This window comes from Acipenser ruthenus, chromosome 3 (genome assembly GCF_902713425.1).
Source record: "Acipenser ruthenus chromosome 3, fAciRut3.2 maternal haplotype, whole genome shotgun sequence".
NCBI lineage: Eukaryota > Metazoa > Chordata > Actinopteri > Acipenseriformes > Acipenseridae > Acipenser > Acipenser ruthenus.
This window is the reverse complement of record NC_081191.1, coordinates 41709799-41732473: the sequence shown is the minus strand read 5'-3', so window position 1 is coordinate 41732473 and position 22675 is coordinate 41709799. Positions and strand designations below refer to the sequence as shown.

The 22675-nt window shown below is 41.6% G+C and overlaps 1 protein-coding gene across 5 annotated transcripts in view; it reads right to left on the bottom strand.

The window, feature by feature from the left end:
• Positions 1-12169: 12169 nt before the first annotated feature.
• LOC117394422 (band 4.1-like protein 4B) overlaps positions 12170-22675 on the bottom strand; it is a 189765-nt gene continuing 179259 nt past the window's right edge. For 3 of the 5 annotated variants that reach the window (XM_059012939.1, XM_059012941.1, XM_059012942.1), the window contains 3 exons: positions 21765-21842; positions 19415-19572; positions 18342-18595 (listed from right to left, as the gene is read on the bottom strand). In XM_059012939.1, the coding sequence (XP_058868922.1) occupies positions 18526-18595; positions 19415-19572; positions 21765-21842 (306 nt within the window). In that variant the 3' untranslated portion in view covers positions 18342-18525. Of the gene's footprint in view, positions 12856-18341; positions 18596-19414; positions 19573-21764; positions 21843-22675 lie in introns of those variants that run through there. The other 2 variants (XM_059012940.1, XM_059012943.1) reach the window with 2 other exon arrangements.

Genomic DNA, 22675 nt, shown 5'->3' with positions numbered 1-22675 from the left:
ATTTAGTCCAGCTATCATTATAACCATTTTGTTTGTAAAGTAATAAACAACTTTAAAATACCTAAGAGTCCTTGAATTCAATTCCTTAGAAGTTTTATAATTTCAATGCAATGTTTTTCTCATTTCAGAAAAAATGTTGCTCTATTGGATACAGGCAGAATGGTCCAAACATGTTCAAGTACCAGTATGTTATGAATTCAAAAACAAACTATCGCTCACAAAAATATACTCCTTTTTGATGCTGTATTTTTGTCAGGACATTTTATGTTTGCTAAGATGCTGTGAGACATATTTATTAAGTGTTAACTAGAGTTTAATTGGTCCACCACAGACACCCACATTAAAAGTAAAAATACAGTTCTTGTTCAAGCGGGATCAAAGGTTCCTTAAGTAATTGTGTAACATATATTTTTACTTAAAACACACAAGATACAGCTCAGTTTAATAATTAATTTTATGCCTTAGGTTCCTCTAATTCTTGATAGTGCTTATTGAACAGACACAGAAAAAGAACAGACTGAAAATGTAAAATGATTTACTAAAAACTACTAATGAAGATACTAGAAAAATATCAGAACCTACATTAAAATACCACCTACACATGTTTAGACATCAAATATCATCAAAACATTTAAATAGCATTATTTTCCTAGCTTATGCACCAATAATTCAATAAATTGTATAGTCAACATTCAATGAACAGCAGCAGTCTCTGCCCACATGCCACTATGATTCATTCTTTTGAAATATAGGGCATATTTTTTTAGCCTTTCTGTCCAGCCCCTGATTAGTTGCTTTTATGATTCATTAGACTGTGTTGGAGGCTTGGCTGATATATTGGCTGTTCTGCCACTGCTCCATCTCCTGATGGCGAGAGTATTTTTTATAGGTGAGGCTTGAGGCTGGCAGGGGAGAGTAGTGTGCACGGAGGTAGGGGTCAGGGCTGGTAGGTGACGCAATCTAAACATGAAGACATAAGCCCGATATCTGATCCTGCAAGGGAGCCCAGCTCTTTTGTACAGCGGTATGGGCGCTATGCATCAAAGTGGGAGGTCTTGGGTTCGTGTCCAACCTCCGCCTGTGAGAAGCCCCTACTTGTGGGAACCAAGGTTCGCTACACTGCTGTCAGAAGTGGATTGAGTTCAAACCCATGAGCATCAAGTAGGAGCAGTTGAGAGACGAGAGATGGACCAGTGGATCAGCTGAAACCCCGACCCACTCCAGACCCGGTAGGATGGCAGACTGGAGGACCTCCTCGGTGGCCTTGAAGACCAAGGCTGGTGTCTTGCCTGCAGGGAGTTTGGGCACAAGGTGGTATGCTGCCCCTCCCAGGAGGAAGAGGAGGTACTGCCTGCCCCTAATCAAAAGAGTAGGAGGGGCGGCCTTTCCCGGAGTGCCGAAGAGGGAGGTGCTGCCCGCCTGGGTGCTGATGAGGGAGGTGTTGCCCGCCTGGGTGCTGGAGAGGGAGGTGTTGCCCACCCGAGTACCGGAGAGAGAGGTGTTACCGCCGCTGGAATACCCCGCACCCCAGCCAGCTACACGGCAGGAGGGCAGCTGGGACTACTACCTGGGCATTATGGAGGTCTCGCATTGGTGCACCGACCGCAGGAAGTGTGGGCACCTCAGGGTGAACTGCTCCCTCCAGGAGGAGGAGCGGCTGAAGTGCCTTGCGTGGTTGTCAGAAATAATTGCAGCATGGCCAGCCCTGCTGCCAAAGTGTCCAGCGCCGCCGCTAACTGGAGTGCCCAGTGCCAGCGCCATTGCCGGAGTGCCCGGCGCTGATGTCAGCCTTGCCTCTGGTGTGCCCAGCGCCATTGCCACTGCTAGCTGCATGTCTGAAGGAGCCAGCATTTTCACTGCCGGATTGCCCTGTACTGCTGCCAGGGATACCATTGTCAGTGTTGCTGCTGCCAGCGCCACCACCGCTGGAGAGCGCAGCTTAGGGTGTAGAAAGGGGGTTAAACGGGCGCCCCTGACAGAAGGCCCAGGACCACCACGGCACAAGGAGGACAGGAGACTCCATCTCAGAACCGCCCGCCAACCCACCCACAAGGATCTGGAGGGATAAAACCGGACAAGAGGGCAGGGGGTTGGTGTTTTAGAGGGGAGGTGGCAGATTGCGGCCATGTGTTGCATTGTGCCCTGCAGACTTTTTGAGGACAAAAAGTGAGCTTTTTCACTCACCAATAAAGTTTAAGTGTCTACATGTCAGTTTGCAGACAGGCTCCAGGGCAAGGCGTGGGGGGACTGCTTCAGGGCGAGGCGTGGGGGGGGGGGGGGGGGGGGGGGGCTACTTCAGGGTTCTAAAACATTCATACTACATGTAGGCAATAATGCTATATATTAATTACCATGAAGAGATTCTGTTCTCAGGAGGGTTACCTGTAATTATGTTCCTGGATGATAGATTAAAATCATATCTGGGATGTGGATGGAAGAATACTACTAACCAAACTAATTTTGAGTGCCTTTATTCAATTGAGCCAGTAAAACATGGCTATAATTATATGTTTTACTGTATGAATTCTATTTATGCTAATTTAAATGCTGACATAAATTGTGGTTAGCTGGTGTATCTAAATGTTCTTGGCGTTGACCCTGATCCAGACATGAAGGCACAGCTTGTTAATATGGATAAGGCCGGCCTTGATAAGAAAAAGCTTGTAATACGATGAAGCATATATGGAACGAGTTGTATAGTTCTGTTGCAGGAAATGTGGGGGGTGTATTAACTGCTGTAGCTTGTAAGTTCTATATAAGGAACAGCAAAAGGGGTAATGTAGGTAAAAATGTATTAATATATTGGGTATAATTCCACTAACAGTTGAAATTGGTTTTGTTTGCTTGGGGCCAGGAGATGCTTGGGTTGTGTTCTTGAACATTCTGTTGAGTACATATCAGCTACTCGCATAGCAGAGTGTCCTTGAACATTCTGTTGGGTACATCTAAAGTTATCAGATAAGAAGTATGGTAACCATTAGAGGAGCCTGGAGGAGGCTATGTGCTGGTGGCTATAACTGTGAAATGAAAAGGGTGCTCCTTTGTAGTTCTCTGTACTATAGAGGGCTACCCAATCCGTATGACGGCATTGTAAGATATGAAGATTTCTATTGAATAAAAACTACTCTGTTGAGAAAAATAGTAAGTGCAAATTTTCTCCTCAACCACACCCTACAAAGAGACTAAGGTGGGGCAATGTAACGATCAGTGCATTTGTGTTGTTGTACTCTAATTCCCGCCGCTGCTTGTTTACCTCGTCTGTGTAATTCTAGCCTCTGTGTGTGCATGTTCTGTGTCTCACCTGTGATTGGTTGTTATCTGTCTGTCCTCATTAGTTGTTGTTTGTCTGTGCCCATTGGTCCTAGTGTGCAGCCGTGGGCCAATGGGATGTGCCTGAGCCCTGGTACCCTATTTGCATAAGGGGGCAGGGCAAAGGTTATAAAAAGGCACTGCACCACCATTTTGGTTGTTGTTGTTCTGGTTGCCATGGTTCCTGTGAAGCTGACAGAGCTGTGGTCTCTGCGTGTGTGAGAGAAAGGCGTGCTGAACAAAGCCTTAGAAAAAAATAAGCGTCTCTCATGTTTTCTGCCTCCTGCGAAATGCTACAATATTCAAATAAAATGTATACCATTCAACGGTGCATTTACATTGTAATCTAAGAAAAAAACATATATATACAGTACTGTGCATAAGTTTTAGGCAGGTGTGAAAAAATGCTGTAAAGTAAGAATGCTTTCAAAAATAGACATGTTAATAGTTTATATTTATCAATTAACAAAATGCAAAGTGAGTGAACAGAAGAAAAATCTACATCAAATCAATATTTGGTGTGACCACCCTTTGCCTTCAAAACAGCATCAATTCTTCTAGGTACACTTGCACAGTTTTTGAAGGAACTCGGCAGGTAGGTTGGCCCAAACATCTTGGAGAACTAACCACAGTTCTTCTGTGGATTTAGGCAGCCTCAGTTGCTTCTCTCTCTTCATGTAATCCCAGACAGACTCGAAGATGTTGAGATCAGGGCTCTGTGGGGGCCATACCATCACTTCCAGGACTCCTTGTTCTTCTTTACGCTGAAGATAGTTCTTAATGACTTTCGCTGTATGTTTGGGGTCGTTGTCATGCTGCAGAATAAATTTGGGGCCAATCAGATGCCTCCCTGATGGTATTGCATGATGGATAAGTATCTGCCTGTACTTCTCAGCATTGAGGAGACCATTAATTCTGACCAAATCCCCAACTCCATTTGCAGAAATGCAGCCCCAAACTTGCAAGGAACCTCCACCATGCTTCACTGTTGCCTGCAGACACTCATTCGTGTACCGCTCTCCAGCCCTTCGGCGAACAAACTGCCTTCTGCTACAGCCAAATAATTCAAATTTTGACTCATCAGTCCAGAGCACCTGCTGCCATTTTTCTGCACCCCAGTTCCTGTGTTTTCGTGCATAGTTGAGTCGCTTGGCCTTGTTTCCACGTCGGAGGTATGGCTTTTTGGCCGCAAGTCTTCCATGAAGGCCACTTCTGAACAGACTTCTCCGGACAGTAGATGGGTGTACCAGGGTCCCACTGTTTTCTGCCAATTCTGAGCTGATGGCACTGCTGGACATCTTCCGATTGCGAAGGGAACTAAGCATGATGTGTCTTTCATCTGCTGCAGTAAGTTTCCTTGGCCGACCACTGCGTCTACAGTCCTCAACGTTGCCCGTTTCTTTGTGCTTCTTCAAAAGAGCTTGGACAGCACATCTGAAAACCCCTGTCTGCCTTGAAATTTCTGCCTGGGAGAGACCTTGCTGATGCAGTATAACTACCTTGTGTCTTGTTGCTGTGCTCAGTCTTGCCATGGTGTATGACTTTTGACAGTAAACTGTCTTCAGCAACCTCACCTTGTTAGCTGAGTTTGGCTGTTCCTCACCCAGTTTTATTCCTCCTACACAGCTGTTTCTGTTTCAGTTAATGATTGTGTTTCAACCTACATATTGAATTGATGACCATTAGCACCTGTTTGGTATAATTGTTTCATCATACACCTGACTATATGCCTACAAAATCCCTGACTTTGTGCAAGTGTACCTAGAAGAATTGATGCTGTTTTGAAGGCAAAGGGTGGTCACACCAAATATGGATTTGATTTAGATTTTTCTTCTGTTCACTCACTTTGCATTTAGTTAATTGATAAATATAATCTATTAACATGTCTATTTTTGAAAGCATTCTTACTTTACAGCATTTTTTTCACACCTGCCTAAAACTTTTGCACAGTACTGTATATACAGTATATATATATATATATATATATATATATATATATATATATATATATATATATATATATATATATAAATAGGTCTGTGTTTCACATGTTATTTAAAATGTATAATTGTATTTAGGCACGGGATTGCACATCACATCACGTGCAGATAAAATGTGTATAATGTGTGTCACAGGATTGCACTTAATTAATTCACTTGCAGTTGTACCGAGATTCCAATTGAATGATTGACTAGCAATCGAGTCCAAGCGTCAGACCAGGGATACGGCGGGTGGAAAATTCATTAAAAAAAAAATAAAAAATGGGATGGGAGGAAGAAAGGCAGCCATGGCGTAATCGCCAGGAGGAGTTGAAGGAAGGAGGGGCTCCATGGTGTGCCTCCTGCATGGAGTATGGGCACCTCCTGGAAGTTTGCCCCTATGAAGACCCTCTCTTTTTGAAGGCCCTCGATCAGGGAAAGGTGGAGGATGCGGAGGAGTGGCTTCGCCTAAAGGCCATGAGACCAGTCCACTGCCAGGAGCTGCCTCTGCCTCTTCCGACCGCAGTTTCTACTTTAAAAACAAAAAAACAAAAACAACAACAAAAAAAAATAATAAAGAAATGGAAGGCTGGAGCTGGAGAGATGGCTGCCCCGATCTGGAGGACCTCCTCGGTGGTCTAGAGGACCAAGGATGGTGCCTTGCCTGTGGGGAGTTTGGGCACCCGGTGGTGCGCTGCCCATACCAAGAGGGAGAGGAGGAACTGGCCCAGGAGAGGAAGGTGAGGAGGAGGCAGAGAAGGGGAAAGGGGAAGAGGAAGGCAGGGCGTCCACAGCCCAAGCGGGAGGAGCCTGAGTGTCCACAGCCCAAGCGGGAGGAGCCAGCGCGTCCACAGCCCAAGCGGGAGGAGCCAGAGCATCCACAGCCCGAGTGGGAGGAGCCCGAATGTCCTACGCCTGAGTGGGAGGAGCCCGAACGTCCTACGCCTGAGTTGCCTCTGCCTCCGCCACATCCACCAGCAGAGGGTGAATGCCTGCTGGGTCCCTGTCCACCAGCAGAGGGTGAATGCCTGCTGGGTCCCTGTCCACCAGCAGAGGGTGAATGCCTGCTGGGTCCCTTTCCACCAGCAGAGGATGAATACCTGCTGGTATCACTTCCCCCACCAGCAGAGGGTGAATGCCTGCTGGTATCACTTCCCCCACCAGCAGAGGATAAATGCCTGCTGGTATCACTTCCCCCACCAGCAGAGGATGAATACCTGCTGGTATCACTTCCCCCACCAGCAGAGGATGAATGCCTGCGGGTATCACTTCCCCCACCAGCAGAGGATGAATGCCTGCTGGTATCACTTCCCCCACCATCACGAGGAGAGGAGCGGGAGCTGCCTCTGCCTCCATCACCATCAGGGGGAGAGGAGCAGGAGCTGCCTCTCCCTTCACCAGAAGGACCAGGACTAGATGCTGGCGGTCCTCAGCAGCCCTTGTATAGGGAAGTACGGGGAAGAACCGCCCGGCCGCAGTGACCGAGAAGAGGGCCAACACCCGCACCCCAGCTTGTCCTGACTCCCTGCCTCACACCGCCCAAGGATGCCAGCCTCGCACCGCTCAGGGATGCCACGACCGCTTCGTCTGGGGCTGCCTGTTGCTCCGCATCGCCTGGGGCTGCCCGTTGCTCCGCATCGCCTGGGGCTGCCCGTTGCTCCGCATCACCTGGGGCCGCTGCCTGGCTTGCGTCACCTGGGGCCGCTGCCTGGCTTGCGTCGCCTGAGGTCGCTGCCTGGCTTGCGTCGCCTGAGGCCGCTGCCTGGCTTGCGTCGCCTGAGGCCGCTGCCTGGCTTGCGTCCCTCTGGGTCGCTGCCAGTCTTGCTTTGCCCGGTGGCGCTACTGGTTTTGCAGGACCGCAGGAAGCACCGGGGCCGGTGCCTCGGAAAAGGGGGCTGCCGGCTACAGAGAAGGGGGGAGAGGTCAGGAGACCAGCTCCCCCTATTGCAGTGCGGCCGGACGCCCACCAGAGGGTGCTGCTGGCCATGAAGAGGGGGACCAGCTCCCCCAGCCGCACTTTCGCGGCCGGAGATCGTGTGGTCGGAGCCCCACGGAGGGGAGCTGCCGGCCATGAAGAAGAGGGGGGGGGGGGGGGGTCAGGAGACCAGCTCCCCCAGCCGCACTTTCGCGGCAGGAGATCGTGTGGTCGGATGCCCACCAGAGGGCGCTGCCGGCCACAAAGAAGGGGGGGAAGGTCAGGAGACCAGGTTCCCCAGCCGCACTTTTGCGGCAGGATATGGTGTGGCTGAAGCCCCGGAAGAGGGAACTGATAGCCACGAAGAAGTGGGGGGTGGAGGACATTCCACAATGGCCACCCCCCAGAAACACCTTTCTTCTCCCTCTTCCAGGACTTTGAGCAAGACTCTTGGGATTTTATGGGGTGAGGTGGCCATTGAGGCCATGTGTACCCCCTTGCACAGGAGGGGGTATATGTGACGAAGTGCCTGCCCGTGTGTATTTTCTGTTATATGTTACGTGTTGTGTGTAAATGTTGGTGTATTGTAGTTGGTACACGGGATAAACGGGCCTGTGTTTCACATGTTATTTAAAATGTAGATTTGTATTTAGGCACAGGATTGCACATCACATCACGTGCAGATAAAATGTGTATAATGTGTGTCACAGGATTGCACTTAATTAATTCACTTGCAGTTGTATCGAGATTCCAATTGAATTATTGACTAGCAATCGAGTCTCAGTACAACTGCATAAAAACAGCATTTTTCACTCACTCAGGGTTTTGGGTGTTCGGTGAGTAGAGAACGGGAGAGAGAGAAGGAGAAAAGAGTTAAAGTTAAAGTAAAGTAAATTGATAAGTGTTCTTACTCACCGTGTTTGTCTGTTCGTTTACTGTTTAGTCCGTTTTGTTTATATATTTATTTTGGCGTAAGTGCCGTGTCCTGTGTTTTTGTTTGTTACCACCGTTTATTTTCTGTTCTGTTTATTTATTAAATGCTGAGCGAAAGCATTCACTCAGCTTCACCAAACTCCACATCTCTCTCTGTTTATTTTCCTGTTTCTGGTCTGACGCCACCCACTCCGGCCGTCTTTGTGACAAAAACCCAGTTGAAAATTGCATCTTTGGAGTGCTTCTTGGGAGACAGGATTTCATAAGGTCAACTTGGTAGGAATTTTCCTGTTGCCTTTCTACTATAATTGAAATAGTAGACTAGGCTGCCAATTAAATAGATATTCTTTAAAAGTTGTTCTTCTATTGCAGTAAGTTTTTTTTTACCTTGTGCACTCCTTTCTAAATGTTGTTGTGCAAAAGCAAAGGTTTCTTGCAAATGCCGTTTAAGTGTAATAGAGAAGGCTGATGGTGACGTCAGACCAGGGAATGCAGAGACACAGTACTGTGAGAAAATGTGCAGGAGCGCAGATTTAATAAACAAACAAAGGAAATATTTAGACAAAACAAAACACTTAGACAAAAAGAAAACCGCACGATGGCTAAAATAGACAAACCCCAAACAAGTATCAATTGTTATATTCTTTTGTTATTTATTCTCTCTCTCTCTACTGCAAACACCCAATACCCAGAGTGAGAAATTCATGCTACTTTTAAGCAACTGCTAATTTAAATCACCCGTGCTACACAACCCAAATACAAGACAATCCAAATACACCCAAGGGCGGGGGTTACCCCGTCACACAAGTGTGTTACATATTCAAAAGAAGACATTTTATTAACCACATTTACATCCACCCTTACACTGTACAATAAATGAACAGGGAAAATAATGTTTCTGCCAGTCATCATTTCAAAGGGAGTCATTTTAGTTTATGCATTAGGGGTGGCTCTGATAGCCATCAGTTCTAAAGGTAGTTTCCGAGCTCAATCTTTTCCTGATATAGAAATGTATATCTTAAGAATATTGATTATTGTTTGGTGAGAAATATGTAATTTCCTAAGATTTTCCATAGGTCTTTGTGGCAGGCAGGCTCTAGTGGTTACGTCAGACCAGAAAAGAGTACACAGACAGACGGTGGATGAAATGGTAAATGCGCTTGCTCGCGCCGTTTTATTGTAAAATAAAAGGTTTGAACAAAACAAAACACAGGACGAGGCACTTGAGGCCAAAATAAATAGACGAACAAAACGATAAAACAGTAAACAGACAGTGCACGAACAGACAAACACACACGGTGAGTTTAAACACTTATTTACGTTATTTTACTTTCCTTTCTCCTCTCCACACCCGTTCTCCACTCACCGAACACACAACCCCGAGTGAGTGAAACGTGCATCTATATATACCGTTGTGCTGGGATTCAATTACTAATTAATTAATCACTTGAATCCCAGCACGTGAATTAATTATGTGCAACCTCGTGCTCACATATTAAATACTTTAAATGCACGTGAAGTGATGTGCAATCCTCATGCTTAAATACAATTATACATTTTTAAACACATGTGAAACACAGACCTGTTTATATCCTGTGTACCAATGCCTATACACCAACATTAACACAGCACACGTATCATACAACACAGAAATGCACACAGGGGCGGGGCACATTGCCACAGTCTTTTATAACTTTAGAAGTGAAATGGGAACCTCTGTCTGATTCTATCCTTAAGGGTAGACCACACCTTGAAAATACATGATTTGCTAAAAGTAAACCTGTTTTTGCTGTGCTATTCATTGCTGGAATACAAAACAACAGGTTACAGTCAATAAAAAACTTATTTCCTCTAGAAGACCTTGTTACTGGGCCGATCCAGTCTATCTGGATGTCAGACCATGGCAGTACACAATACCTTTTGTTTGCAATGATGCTCTATGCTGGGTGAAGGGCAGTTGAAACAGGTTATGTAACCTTTTACATAATTGACTACATCACTGTAGATCTCAACCCTGGTTTGTCATGTATGTTGAAATATTATTCCTCTGTGTCTTAATGGAATGACCCATTTAGGTGTACCTGTTTTATACTACACTCATTCGCTTGTTTAAACTGTGTGGTCTAGAGGCACACTCATTCGCTTGTTTAAACTGTGTGGTCTAGAGCCACACTCATTCGCTTGTTTAAACTGTGTGGTCTAGAGGCACACTCATTCGCTTGTTTAAACTGTGTGGTCTAGAGCCACACTCATTCGCTTGTTTAAACTGTGTGGTCTAGAGCCACACTCATTCGCTTGTTTAAACTGTGTGGTCTAGAGCCACACTCATTCGCTTGTTTAAACTGTGTGGTCTAGAGGCACACTCATTCGCTTGTTTAAACTGTGTGGTCTAGAGGCACACTCATTCGCTCTTGTTTGTAACAGTCAATGTTTCTAGCTGCCCGTCACAGCCTCTTTGCTGCCAGTCAAACTGACGGGCAGCTTGAGTCTCTGCCACTCAACTAGCTTTTGCAGCTGTTTCTGCCTAACACTTACTGTATGTGTGCGGGCTGTGTAAATAACTGATTTTTTTAAAATGTTTTGTACCAGTTTTTTTCATTCACACTCAAATCCTACAGTCTAAATGCACATGATTGTTCCAACTACATAATTGCAGAACAGTGTTCTTTATTTTTCTTATTCAATGTGTGTGTAATATGTATGCATAAATATAATTGTAAATATTTCAGCTTGAACGCAAGTCTCCTTTAATCCCTGTTTTTGTTACAGTAAAAAGGGATATGGCATATGTGGTCACATGACCAGTGTAAAACAAAAGGGCTTAAAAATATTTAGTTTTGTTCTGATTTAATTATTGTTTAAATGTGTATTATTTACTTCAATGTGGTAAAAAAAAAAGGAAGACCATGGTCTGCACAAATGGAAAAACTATTTTGTCTTGTTGGGCCCTCCTATTCATGTGACTAGGAGGCTGTGTATAAAAGCCGGCAGTTCCTGCTGCCGTGAGACACCGTCCACTGGATCGTGGAGCACACAAGTAGCAACAAACTATTACTGCTGGTATTGTTAGTTTGATAGCAGCTTGTTTCTCTTCTTTTAAGCTCACCTGTGTGCAAGAGGTGAAGCAGTGGGACCAGTTCCCACAACAACCTAATAAAGCTTATTTTTTCAAAAGAACTTTGTCTGTCCGGGTACCAATCCTTACACATCTCATACACTATTTCCATCTTGGTTTTTGAGAGCTTTGTAAAACAGTAATTTAGACATTATATCTTTTTTTGGTTATTGATAATAGCTTTGTTTCTTGGACCCTTTTGAAAATTGTATGGCAAACTATTTTTTTTATTTGTTTCATTCAACATATCGGTCATATAAAATGATATATAAAAAACAGTTTTGTTGGGATTTAAAGTCTCCTATTATGTCTGAAAACCTGACATAACTGTACAGTCATGTCTGTCAGCTCAGCTAACTCCACATTAGTCCTTATACTGAAATGTACGAACGAGAGGTGGCCATTTGGCCCATATAAACTCATTCAGTTCCTCGTAGCTGATTGATCTCAAAACTTTATCAAGTTGGGTCTTGAAAAATTCAAGTGATTCTGCCTCAACAACATGGCTAGTTAACCCATTCCATACCCTCACCACTCTCTGTGTGAAGAAGTTTCTGTCTATATCCACTAATTTCCAACTGCTGTTGGGATGCTTTCATGAATAGGAAACCTGGATTTTAAAAAGAAAATATGAGTTAAAAGCAACTGGGGTCTATTCAATTAATCTAAATGGCGGCGGATCTAAATACTGCCATTGTTTAAATCATTAAAATAAGGGACTGCTAGTTTACTTCTGTCTTTAAAGTAAAATGTCTGAATTGTTAATAATACTTAAACAGTTTAAACCCACTGTTAATAGACCCAACTGTGTACAAATATATACGTAGTATAGCACATATAAAACAGAGCAGTGGATTAAACCAGATCATGTAAACACTGCATCACACAAAAATAAGAACAATATCAAGTCTTGCTCTTGAAAAGTATTTATTTTCCAGGTTCCAACAAGAGACATGCTGTCGTGAAATTATACTGATACACTCATATTACTAAATTGTTCATCCAGCTAAATATAAACATTATGAATTATGTACAGCTTTTTCAATGCAAAGATTGAACAGTATAAACAGGAGAGTATAAACTTTATGGGGGGGGGGGGGAAGAAAAACAAAGAAAGAAATGACAAAGAAAACAATAAATTAACATTTTCATTTACAGTATTTCTTAAATATACTTGATTTGAAAGTAACATGTATATGTGTCTCAGAATGCAGCCCCTTGTGTAAATACAGGTTTGAAACTTTCTGTTGCATTTTAGTGAACAGAAATACTGGGGTTAAGGCAGCAGCGCTGAAGCGTTTGGAGCATGAAAAGTATGTACGCACATAATAAAGCTATAGTTAGAAATGGCTAACAGTGTGTAACGAGTATTTACAATCAGTATGTTGAACTCGTCAAACTTTCTGTCGCTATTTTATGGCAGATAATAATTATGAATCCATATCAGTTACGGGCCCCTACAGGCCAGGTGCCGAGTGAGCTTGGGGGCGTGGTTTTGCTGGTCTGGTCTTTGTCCTCCAGAGGCCGGTAGTCTGCAGATATCCGCTCTCGAGTTCCTAGGTGTAAAAAGACTCCGATTGGCCACTGAGCCTCGGGTCCCTGAGCTGTGTGGGCAATCGCCGCGGTGAGGGAGAAACAATAATAATAATTGGGCATTCCAAATTGGGAGAAAATTGGGGGTAAAAATAATTGGAGATTCTAAAATGTCAGTACATTAGTGAAATTGCTGCATAAGAATTACAAATTAGTCTAAGGAATAGATGTTTAATTAATTTATCTCATGCCTTCTGAAAAAAGATGCTAAACTAGAATCAAGAAATAATATTAAAAAAAAACAACACTCAACAGACCCCGATTACCACTAATCTTGGACTACCTTACCCAAAGTAACATTAGGTAGCCCAAGATAAGTGCCGATCAGGGGTCTGTGTATACAGCAGAATGACAAGAAAAATGTTTAAGAAAAATATTCATATTTGGTATATGAAGGACAGACCTGCAAATAAATGACCTAAAAACGTAAGGTCATTTCATAACCATGGTTTTCCGAGATGGGGGAAAATAGCCATTACTCATGGATTTAGCTTTGTGTGGTCCCTCTCACTGAGCTGTATACCAAAGCTGCTCGAATGAGCCTCCTGGGCCACCATTGCCACTCCGCCTGTGCATGCCCTTAATAAGATGACGTGCGTCAAGGAGAATCTGCATGATTTTTACCTCAGGTTCGCTGGGAGTACAGAAACACAGCAACCTGAAATAGTAATGGCTATTTTCCTCTATTAACGAGGACCACGGTTATGATAAATAAAGTACAGGGAAAATAGCCATTACTCACAGGAATGTATACCCCAAGCTGTCGCATGTGAATAACTCACAGCACTGGCATGATAGCCCTACAAAGCCAGGGTTTGCAAGGTCTACGACATTGAGTCAATATAACCTAGTAATATTGTGAGGTGTTGATCATACAGAAGCATTACAGATATCAACTACTGGAACAAGGCCCATGATGTTACAAGGCCTCTGGTTGAGTAACCGGTCAGTTTCTCTGGTGGGGGCATACCAGTCAGGTCATAAGCGTGGATAGGCACAGCTTCAAGAGGGGCTGTCCCAGGCTCTTGGCGTCCTAGCATACAAACAATTGATCAGACTGCCTCCACTGTTTGGACTTATTCAGGTAAAATGCTAGGGCCCTGACCGGTCACAGCATTTGGAGTTTCCTCTACAAATCAGTCTTGAAGGGTGGGGGCTGAAAAGCTTTTTGCTTTACCACTTGATTGACGTGAAAGGCAGATACCATTCTGGGAATAAAGGCCAGGTTAGGGCTGATCGTAACCTTTGATCTGCCCTCTGCAAAGAAAAGGCAAGCCTTACCTGCAGAGAAAGTCTGTAACTCACTCATGCTTAGTGGAGGAAATTGCCATGAGAAAGGCCGTTTTGAGGGACAGAGATTTCAGTTCTGCACTAAGCATAGGTTCGAACGGCGGCTTAGTGAGGGCTTCTAACACCACATTTATTATTTGTTTATTTAGCAGACGCCTGTAGAAACTGCAGGATTACTGGCATGGGGCAGAAGGTTGGGTCTTGCCCTTGTGACAGACACCAGGTCTGGCAAATACCCCAGCTGTAGTCATACTGGGCATGCGTGAAAGCTGCTTTAGTATCCTGCAACATTGCTATAATGTTCGAAAGCAGCACTAACTGGTCAATTGAGCAATGCCTTGGTCTTCTGCTATTGACCTGTTCATGATGGTATCCACGGCCCTTGTGCGAAGAAGCACATGCTGACGCTCTAGAGGCCAAGTGTCCTGTGAGAACACAGCACAGTAAGGGCACGAAGACGGGTCACACTTGAATTGCCAAGCGTGCTCTGCACCCAAGCAAACGACACAAGGGTCGTGCTTGTCCTCTAGTGGGACAGCTATTTTGCAGCGCCGGCAAGGGTGAAAACCCAGCATAGCTGACCTAAGCAGTGAACTGTGTGAAGGCAGAGAGTCATCATTTAAAAAAGGGTGTTATTCCTCTAAAGGGTGGATGTTCACCTTTGGAAGTTGTTGGTCACCACTATACACAGTGTTGCCACTATTGTGAATGCTGCTTTCACTGCTGAAAACAGAAAGCACTGTGCTGAGCGGAGCTAGACCTGCTCAGTATACTTGACAGTTCAACCACCCTGGATAACCTGAGGTCTGCAGCACTGTGTTGCCACCACTATGAACGGTTTGTTACCATTACAATTATGAGTGTTGTGTTCTTTGCTCAGTCTTGATCTCCCTGTAGCCCGGAGCCTATAACTTCGACCATTTAAAGTTATTATTTTCTGAGCTATACAAATAAACATATATTTGACTTGAATATTATTGTTTATCAGTTTTATTTTCCCTACAACACGTTGCTGAACGGAGCAGAATGCTGAACGGTGCTATATGCATACCGATAGCCGTGTATGCAGTGCAGACATTAACACAATGACCTGTTCCCGTATCGGGTCACAGACTCAGCATGAACAGCGCAAGACTTGTCCGTGTAGTGCTGTAGTGAGCGGAGTGAGTCCTTCTCAATGCAGGGGAGAGTTCAACACCACGGGGTAACCAGAGGTCTACTGTGCCTGAGTGACAGATAACCACAAGGCTTGGTTTCAGAGCAGAAGAGCAAGGTTGTGATTGTGGTAGATGTGTAATATGCTTTACAAATGTATTGTGGTTTGATTTTCTATTAGGTACTGTACAGTGCTTTGAGATACGACTGTATAAAAAGCGCTATAAAAATGCAAATAAAAAGGCAAAATCTGTGAGTAATGGCTATTTTCCCCACACCTGAAGGAGAACAGCTGTTGTTTTTTTATCTATGATCTTAACAGCGGCAGATGTTAAGATGTTTAGCTACAATGTAGTTTCTCCAGTGCCACTGTGTGAATTTGATTTTGTTTTGAGTTCTGTTGAAGCCTGGGCTTTGTTCCTATTTTTAAGGTTGGAAATACTGACCTTTTAAACTACCAATATTATCTTGATTAAAAATATAATACATCCAAATCTAGTATGGCAGCCATGGACAACAGTGTATGCTGTATTGTATTCAGCACATGTGAATTATTTATAGAAGATACATACATTGTAATATTTTAAAAATGGTTCTCGCCTTAAAATACACATTTAAGAAAATGCTGTTTACACGAAAGTAAGCTGTATTTCAAACAAGATTGACACATCAATAAAATTTATATTTTACCACATTATTAACACACACTAGAGATTTAAGCCTGATTTTAAAAAATCTTTACAAAAATGATTCATTTTTCACACTATACTTTCTTCACAGCATTTTAGTGATCACAGCGACACATTATAAACTCATTCCTCGTCTGTACCAGCCTGCATTGTTGCGCATGATCAGGATACTGCTCCACCCTTTGTTTCACAATGTATATTTGGTACAGAAAAGAACAGATCAGCAGAACGGTAACAATGCAGCACAATACACAACTTAGCAAAAACTATTCAAATATAATTAAAAACTATCTTGAAAAAATTGGAATTACAAATCCAAGATGATCAAATTCAATTCAGCAACATGATGTATAAATCCATAAATAAATCCATTCCATAAATCTTACCATAAATCCACAGGTCTCAATTGTGCAGTTTTCAAAGGAGCGCATGTTACAGTAAACAGATACCTTCACAATATCAGGTACAACATTAGTTTAATTAAACTTCTCAGTTTCCATGCCTTACTCTCAAGAAAGCTTTTACACTTGCACTTTCTAGGTAATTTCACCTCACCAGTGTCTTCTGGGTCAAAGCAGGTTACTGGCTGAAAGCATGTCAGTCAATAGGGACACAGCTCATTGCTTAATGACAGGAAAGAAGCCGTTTAAGGGTGTGTGTGGAGTCTTTAACCTAGTGAAGTACCAGATGATACAGTATGTTTTCAAATAAATATGCTACAGTGTGTTTCTTTCAAAACTGCACATTGGAGTCCTTAATAACAGCTCAGATTTATGAGGTTATTTTGTTAATCCCATCACTTTTAAGATAGGGCTAGTTTGTCTTTTCTATATAAAATATTGTCGTGAAAGTAGAAAAAAAATGTCTTCCTTAAAACCTAGCAGAAATTGAACACTGAACAGATATATAACACATGGGGTATAACGTGTGGAACTCCTCAAAGCTATTGAGCACTGAACAGGCAATTTCAGGAAAGTCATTTCATTTGAGAAATCATCCATAACTTTAACCCTCACTTACACAATTTGAGTACACAACGAAAAGGGATGTTTTACAAGACAAAATGACTAATTTTACGTAATACCACTATGCTGTTCAAAATATTCTTTAAAATGGGACGATAAATACAGCAATATTTCCCTTTTTAATCGCCTTTAAAAACATGCTTCTTTAAAACCTGAACCAGACTGATATAGTGGATGGCAATGCAAAACAGGTCAGCTCTATTAAGTTATTATTTTGGCTTTACAAGTTTTGATGTACTCAGTAAGGAAAGACTTGTCATTGAAACAACTCTAATTTTATAACTAACATATTTCTTTTAGTATAGAATATCTTTTTTTAGCATTATTTTTTATTTTATTTTTAACTTTAACTATTTAAAATACCCATTTCAAATGTTACTTCATTGTGGCAACAAACTAACTAGTTAAGAGGAACTGAAGATCAAGGGTCAAGGCCATCCACTATTTTCACTAAACTAAGGCAACAGGTGTTACTAAGCTACTAAAGCCTGGAGGTGAATTTATGGATGACGAACTGTGTCCGAATTCATTAAATCAACAGAGGTTTAAAATATAATCTTCCCAGCCTACAATTATCTGGTATTTGATTAACATTTATTCCCTCAAGCTCATCCCATACATGTAAGACTCATCAAAGCACCTTCACAGAGTACAGGGGTGTGTACAGTATTGTAGTACAGTATCTCATTTAAATGTGCAGTGATGTTATCCCCTTGTACTCTTTATTTAGCAACTAATGCCTGCCAGACGTCAGTAGTTTGTTAATTGAACCAAAATGGCTTCAATCTGAAATTAAATTGCACCAGAACATGGTATCAAATACTGCAATTAAATACAGTTGTGATTCAATGCAGTTTTGTATTATTCTGAGCTGCTTTGATGATGTCATCATATACATTTTCGAGTTTGCTCATGAAAAGCCCTGCATTTAGTTGATTTGATGACTGAAATGCCGTTCCAATGTCAGTAGTACATTACCGCACATCAATAATTCCTGGCCTGATAACATTATACCAATTTAAACTAAGTGTACTAGCAACAATTTTAACATGTTTTTATTATCCTAACTGGGATTCTACAGTTGCTGATAAGTTGATGGAGAAAGAAGCTTCTCATTGAAAAAGATTGGTCTATGTTTATAAACACGCTTTTAGTTTTACTAGAAAGCAGTTATAATCACAGAAATTGCCACATGGTTTCCTTAGCATTGATTATTTGTGCTAATATATACTGTTAATACTTAAATATGTACATACTGTTTAAGTTTATTCTGCATTAAAAAAACAAATAAAAAAAAACATAGGATTAAAAAAACACACACAAAAAACACACACTTACAGTTCAATTGTAGCAGCATTACTATAGCCAAGCAGACATCGATCATCCTCATCAATGCTATGCAGGACAGGTTCTGGGGTGTGTAAACGGTACTCTGTGATGAGGGGGTTTCTTTGACAGGCAGACAGAGGAATGTAAACAGACTGAAGGCACACAGGAGGTCCAGTGCTCCCTTCTCACCTTCTCACAGCTCTGTCATCAGAAGCCTTTTCAGCAACTTCTCTCTCTCCATCTCTCGTCTCAAAGCCTCAGCACTGCCAGTATCAGGGATTCACACAAAAGGGACAGAGAAGTTCTTGTGAAAAATGAATACCACTGTGACAAATTATTTCAGCTGCCAGTTACAGCACCAAATCAAATGTGCAAATGAGTTACATCATGAGGCAACTAAGATATCAGAGTAAAAAAAGGTGTTTATCTCTGCAGTATATATACAGTTAAACTGTGATTTCTATCTATCTATATACACACACATACATACATACATACATAACAAAATTAATTCTTATAATAGGCTCTCTATTGCATAAATCATGTTGATCCTAGTATTTATACTATGTATGGAAGCGTACAGATATTGTGCTCTCTGCTACTTAATAAAGTGATTTTTGAAAAACAGAATCAAAAGTTTAAACAGTACCATGTTATATAAAAAAAAACAAAAACAAAAAAACAACAAAAAAAAAACAATGGCAGATGTCAGGAAGTGTTTAATGCTGTAATTCCATCTCAGAGATCTGATAGGGAGTGTCACTGATGTGCTTTATTCTCTACAGAACCCCCCTACAGCACTGGGTGCCAGGCCGGGAGGAAGCTCTTAAAGCCCACCTCCCACATTCCTTGACAGCCTACACAAGGCTACAGGCCAGAAGGGGTAAGCCATGTGCACTGAAATGAAAATGGGAACACAAATGTATGATACAGTCCACACTTGTTTACACTAAACCAAAAAAACACTGCAGGCATTAATAGACATATTATTACCAATATGAAGGTGAGTGCTAAGGTAAACTGGAGTCTGTGAAACCAGCTTTCAGATTCCTTGTTTAACAGAACCCCATGCAAATGATTACCTGTCCATCAGGGCTGCATTTCTCTGCACTGCCTGCGGGGATGGCAGTGGGTCCGTCTGCAGTCGTCCTGAATGTCCATGGGAACGCAGCTGCAGCTGGACTGGAGATGAGGGACGATTGCAGCATGTCAACCGCTTGTCCAAGACCGGCAAATCTACCTGCAAACAAACACGGTTCCCTGTGAGCTGAGGTATTATTGTGTACTCTGCAGGCGCAGACGTTTATTTTACAGGCCATTCCTCGTAAATGTATTGTTTGTTACATCAGGTATCAATATCAGACTACTGGCAAGCACAAGAATTTCTGAACAACTGTCTGATTTAAGAATACATTTCTATAGGTATGTTTTCTTGCTTTGACTATTAGGCTGTTCTTTCTTTCATGGTTGTTTCCTTCACTATTCATATTCACAGATTCCTAGTTGGATAGATCAGATTCTTCAAGAGATTTTACATTTTGTTTTAAAATCGAGATTCAGCCACTCATGTTCAAAACCTCTTGAATAGCTCAAAACATTTACAAATCATAACGTCAGGAAGACCACTCACTGCAGGTACACATGCCCTTTAAATTAGAATCCAAACTGCAGTTATAAATACCAAAGTGCACCAGTTATTTCCTTCATGCATGCGTTCACCTTTCCCATTTTAATGTAAAGTGCTTTGTTATAAAATGAACAATATATACATTGTTCATAAGAGAACAATACCAGATCCAGGGCTTTCAAAGGCTGCATAGTTTATGGCATATTATATACTCTTGGTATATACTGGCCCCTTTGGTTCTGATTAATGCCTATATAGCAAGGCTGGCGGTATATTGAATTCAGTTTAAAATGTTTTCCCACACATACTACACTATGGATACACTTGGGCTTTCTGACTGTAGGTTTAAAGAGATAAACACTGAAAACACACTGAAACAGAAAAACAATTAAAAAAAGAAAGAAAATGGCTTATGGTTTATTTTGTGTTTCCTGTATTTTGTCCCAATAAAGGTATGGTTCACACAGTGATTCCTATCTGTTATTTGATTTGAGCAGTTCAAGGGACACCACAACACTTGAAAACATCAGAACGGGACTTCTCGGCAATAGCAGAAAGATTTAAAAAAAAAAATATATATATATATATGCAACAATAAAAAAAACACATTTTATATAGATCCTGATATAATATAATATGATATCCTGCTGGGCTGTCCTGCTTCTCGATGTTCAGAATCCAAAGAGTTGTTTGCTGGTTACTTCTACAGTACTGTGTTCAAGTTTTTAAAAACAGGCACCATATAGAGGTTATGTTTTTGAAGTTACTGTCACCAAATCCTTGTTTACAGTAAAAGCAAGCTGATGGCCAAGCAGTTAAATCCAGTGAATGGCATTTTTAAAAATGTAGACAGTTATTTGAGAGCCAGTGTATAAGTATATATAAGTTATAACAATACCTATATAGATGTATTGGTGGTATTGTTTATATTTTTGGCTGCAGTCCCAAAATTAGGGTCTTCATTCTTTGTGGTCAAAGTAAGTAGATGCACCTATCCATTATTCTCACTCATGAGTTCTCCAGAGCTTTTACAGACAGGTTGCTAGGACACGGTCTGCCTGGTATCACATGTAGCAGTGTCAGCTGGGATGAATGAACTCCATGGCCTATCGGGTTTAGATGCATATTATTTTTGTATTTTTAGACACTACCGAAACATAATTTTTTTAATATTTGTAAGTTGGGGAAACAAGACAACGGCGATAAAACAGAAGACACTCTTCAAGGGCTTATTACAGAGCATATGTGCATATTTCATGAAGATCCCAAGTGCCTGGGTGCAAGACAGTCTAAGGAATTCACCACATATTTAGCTTTCGCGAGAAAGGAATAGAAAAAATGTGTCTACTGACTGCCGAGTGACATCAGTGTATTAGCCAATGTCAACCTCTGTATAACGCCTGACATTTTAAATAATATATTTATAATATATGGTGTTGTTTTCGAAAGAAGAACTGGTTTAAGTTTTCATACTCATATTTTAAGTTAAATAGTTTTAATGACATTTGGTAATGGCAGATTAGGGAGCAAGAGCGAAAACGTGTTCAAAGCCATTCTCGAACAGTAGAATAATTGATTTTGAACACATTATAAAGAAATAATATGAGGTGGCTAACATGGGGAATCAGTGGTCAGTAGGTATTATAACCAAAGTCATTTCCTTGAATTGCTACATCTTGAAACCTTTGGCTTGGGAACACTAATCCGTCGCCCCAATCAATTTGGGTTCTATTCCCTTTGATTACTTTTACTGCTAGCACCCAGAAAGAGAGAAACGCTAAGCGGTCACTGAGTATACTCATTACCTTGCTGAATGGGAATTGTGGCACAGATGAAAATGGATCAAAAAAGGATTCTGCTGGGTCAGAAGGTACTGTTTTTATCTATAGGGATTGAAGACAAAAGAATACATCATTCAGTAACCTTCTGGCGTCTTTGCAGTACAAATGCTTTTATGATGTCCTTGGCTGCTGCAAACATATTAAAGCATTATTTGGTAGGGCTGCAAGCTTAAAGAAACAAACAAACAAACAAATAAAAGACAGGTTTCTAAAAGTGGTCCCTTATTCAGATGTATTTCTTTAGGTGTCTGATCTCAATTCTAGGAGCAAAATGTTGTTGATTGGGCCTAGCAGGATACAATAAAACTCATAGGTACTCCCTCATGCTCAATATAAAAACATGAAATAATGGAAACAAAATACATTATGAATGTTTTGAATAGAAGGATTTCTCAATTCTTAAATTAAGAAATACTACAACAAAACATTGATAAATACTTCTGGTTGTTTACTTTGAAATGCTTTATGGAGTATTAGGGCGACAGTCCAGATTTTCAGTTGCCAAGCAGTTAAATGCCTGTAGGCAGTTTTTTGTATCCTGACAGGAGGGTAATCAGAAAACAACATTGTAAGATTTGTGTTTTAACTGAACTTTTTTTTTAAAATACCGTACAGATTTTGTAAAGCTCTGGAGTTCTTCACCACAGACACGTGTAACTAAGGCTAGATAAGCCAAGTGTACCTTTTGTATTGCTGGCTCTTAGAACTGAATATACACTTTGTCGGTTAGTCACAATACATATTCTACTTTATGTTGTAATGGCACATACTGCCAATATATTTAAAATGCTGTACGTGTATATTACACTGAATGAAATTTGAATTGTTTGAATAGAGCTTTGTATCACTGTTTCTTTAAGGTTTAGTGGTAGATT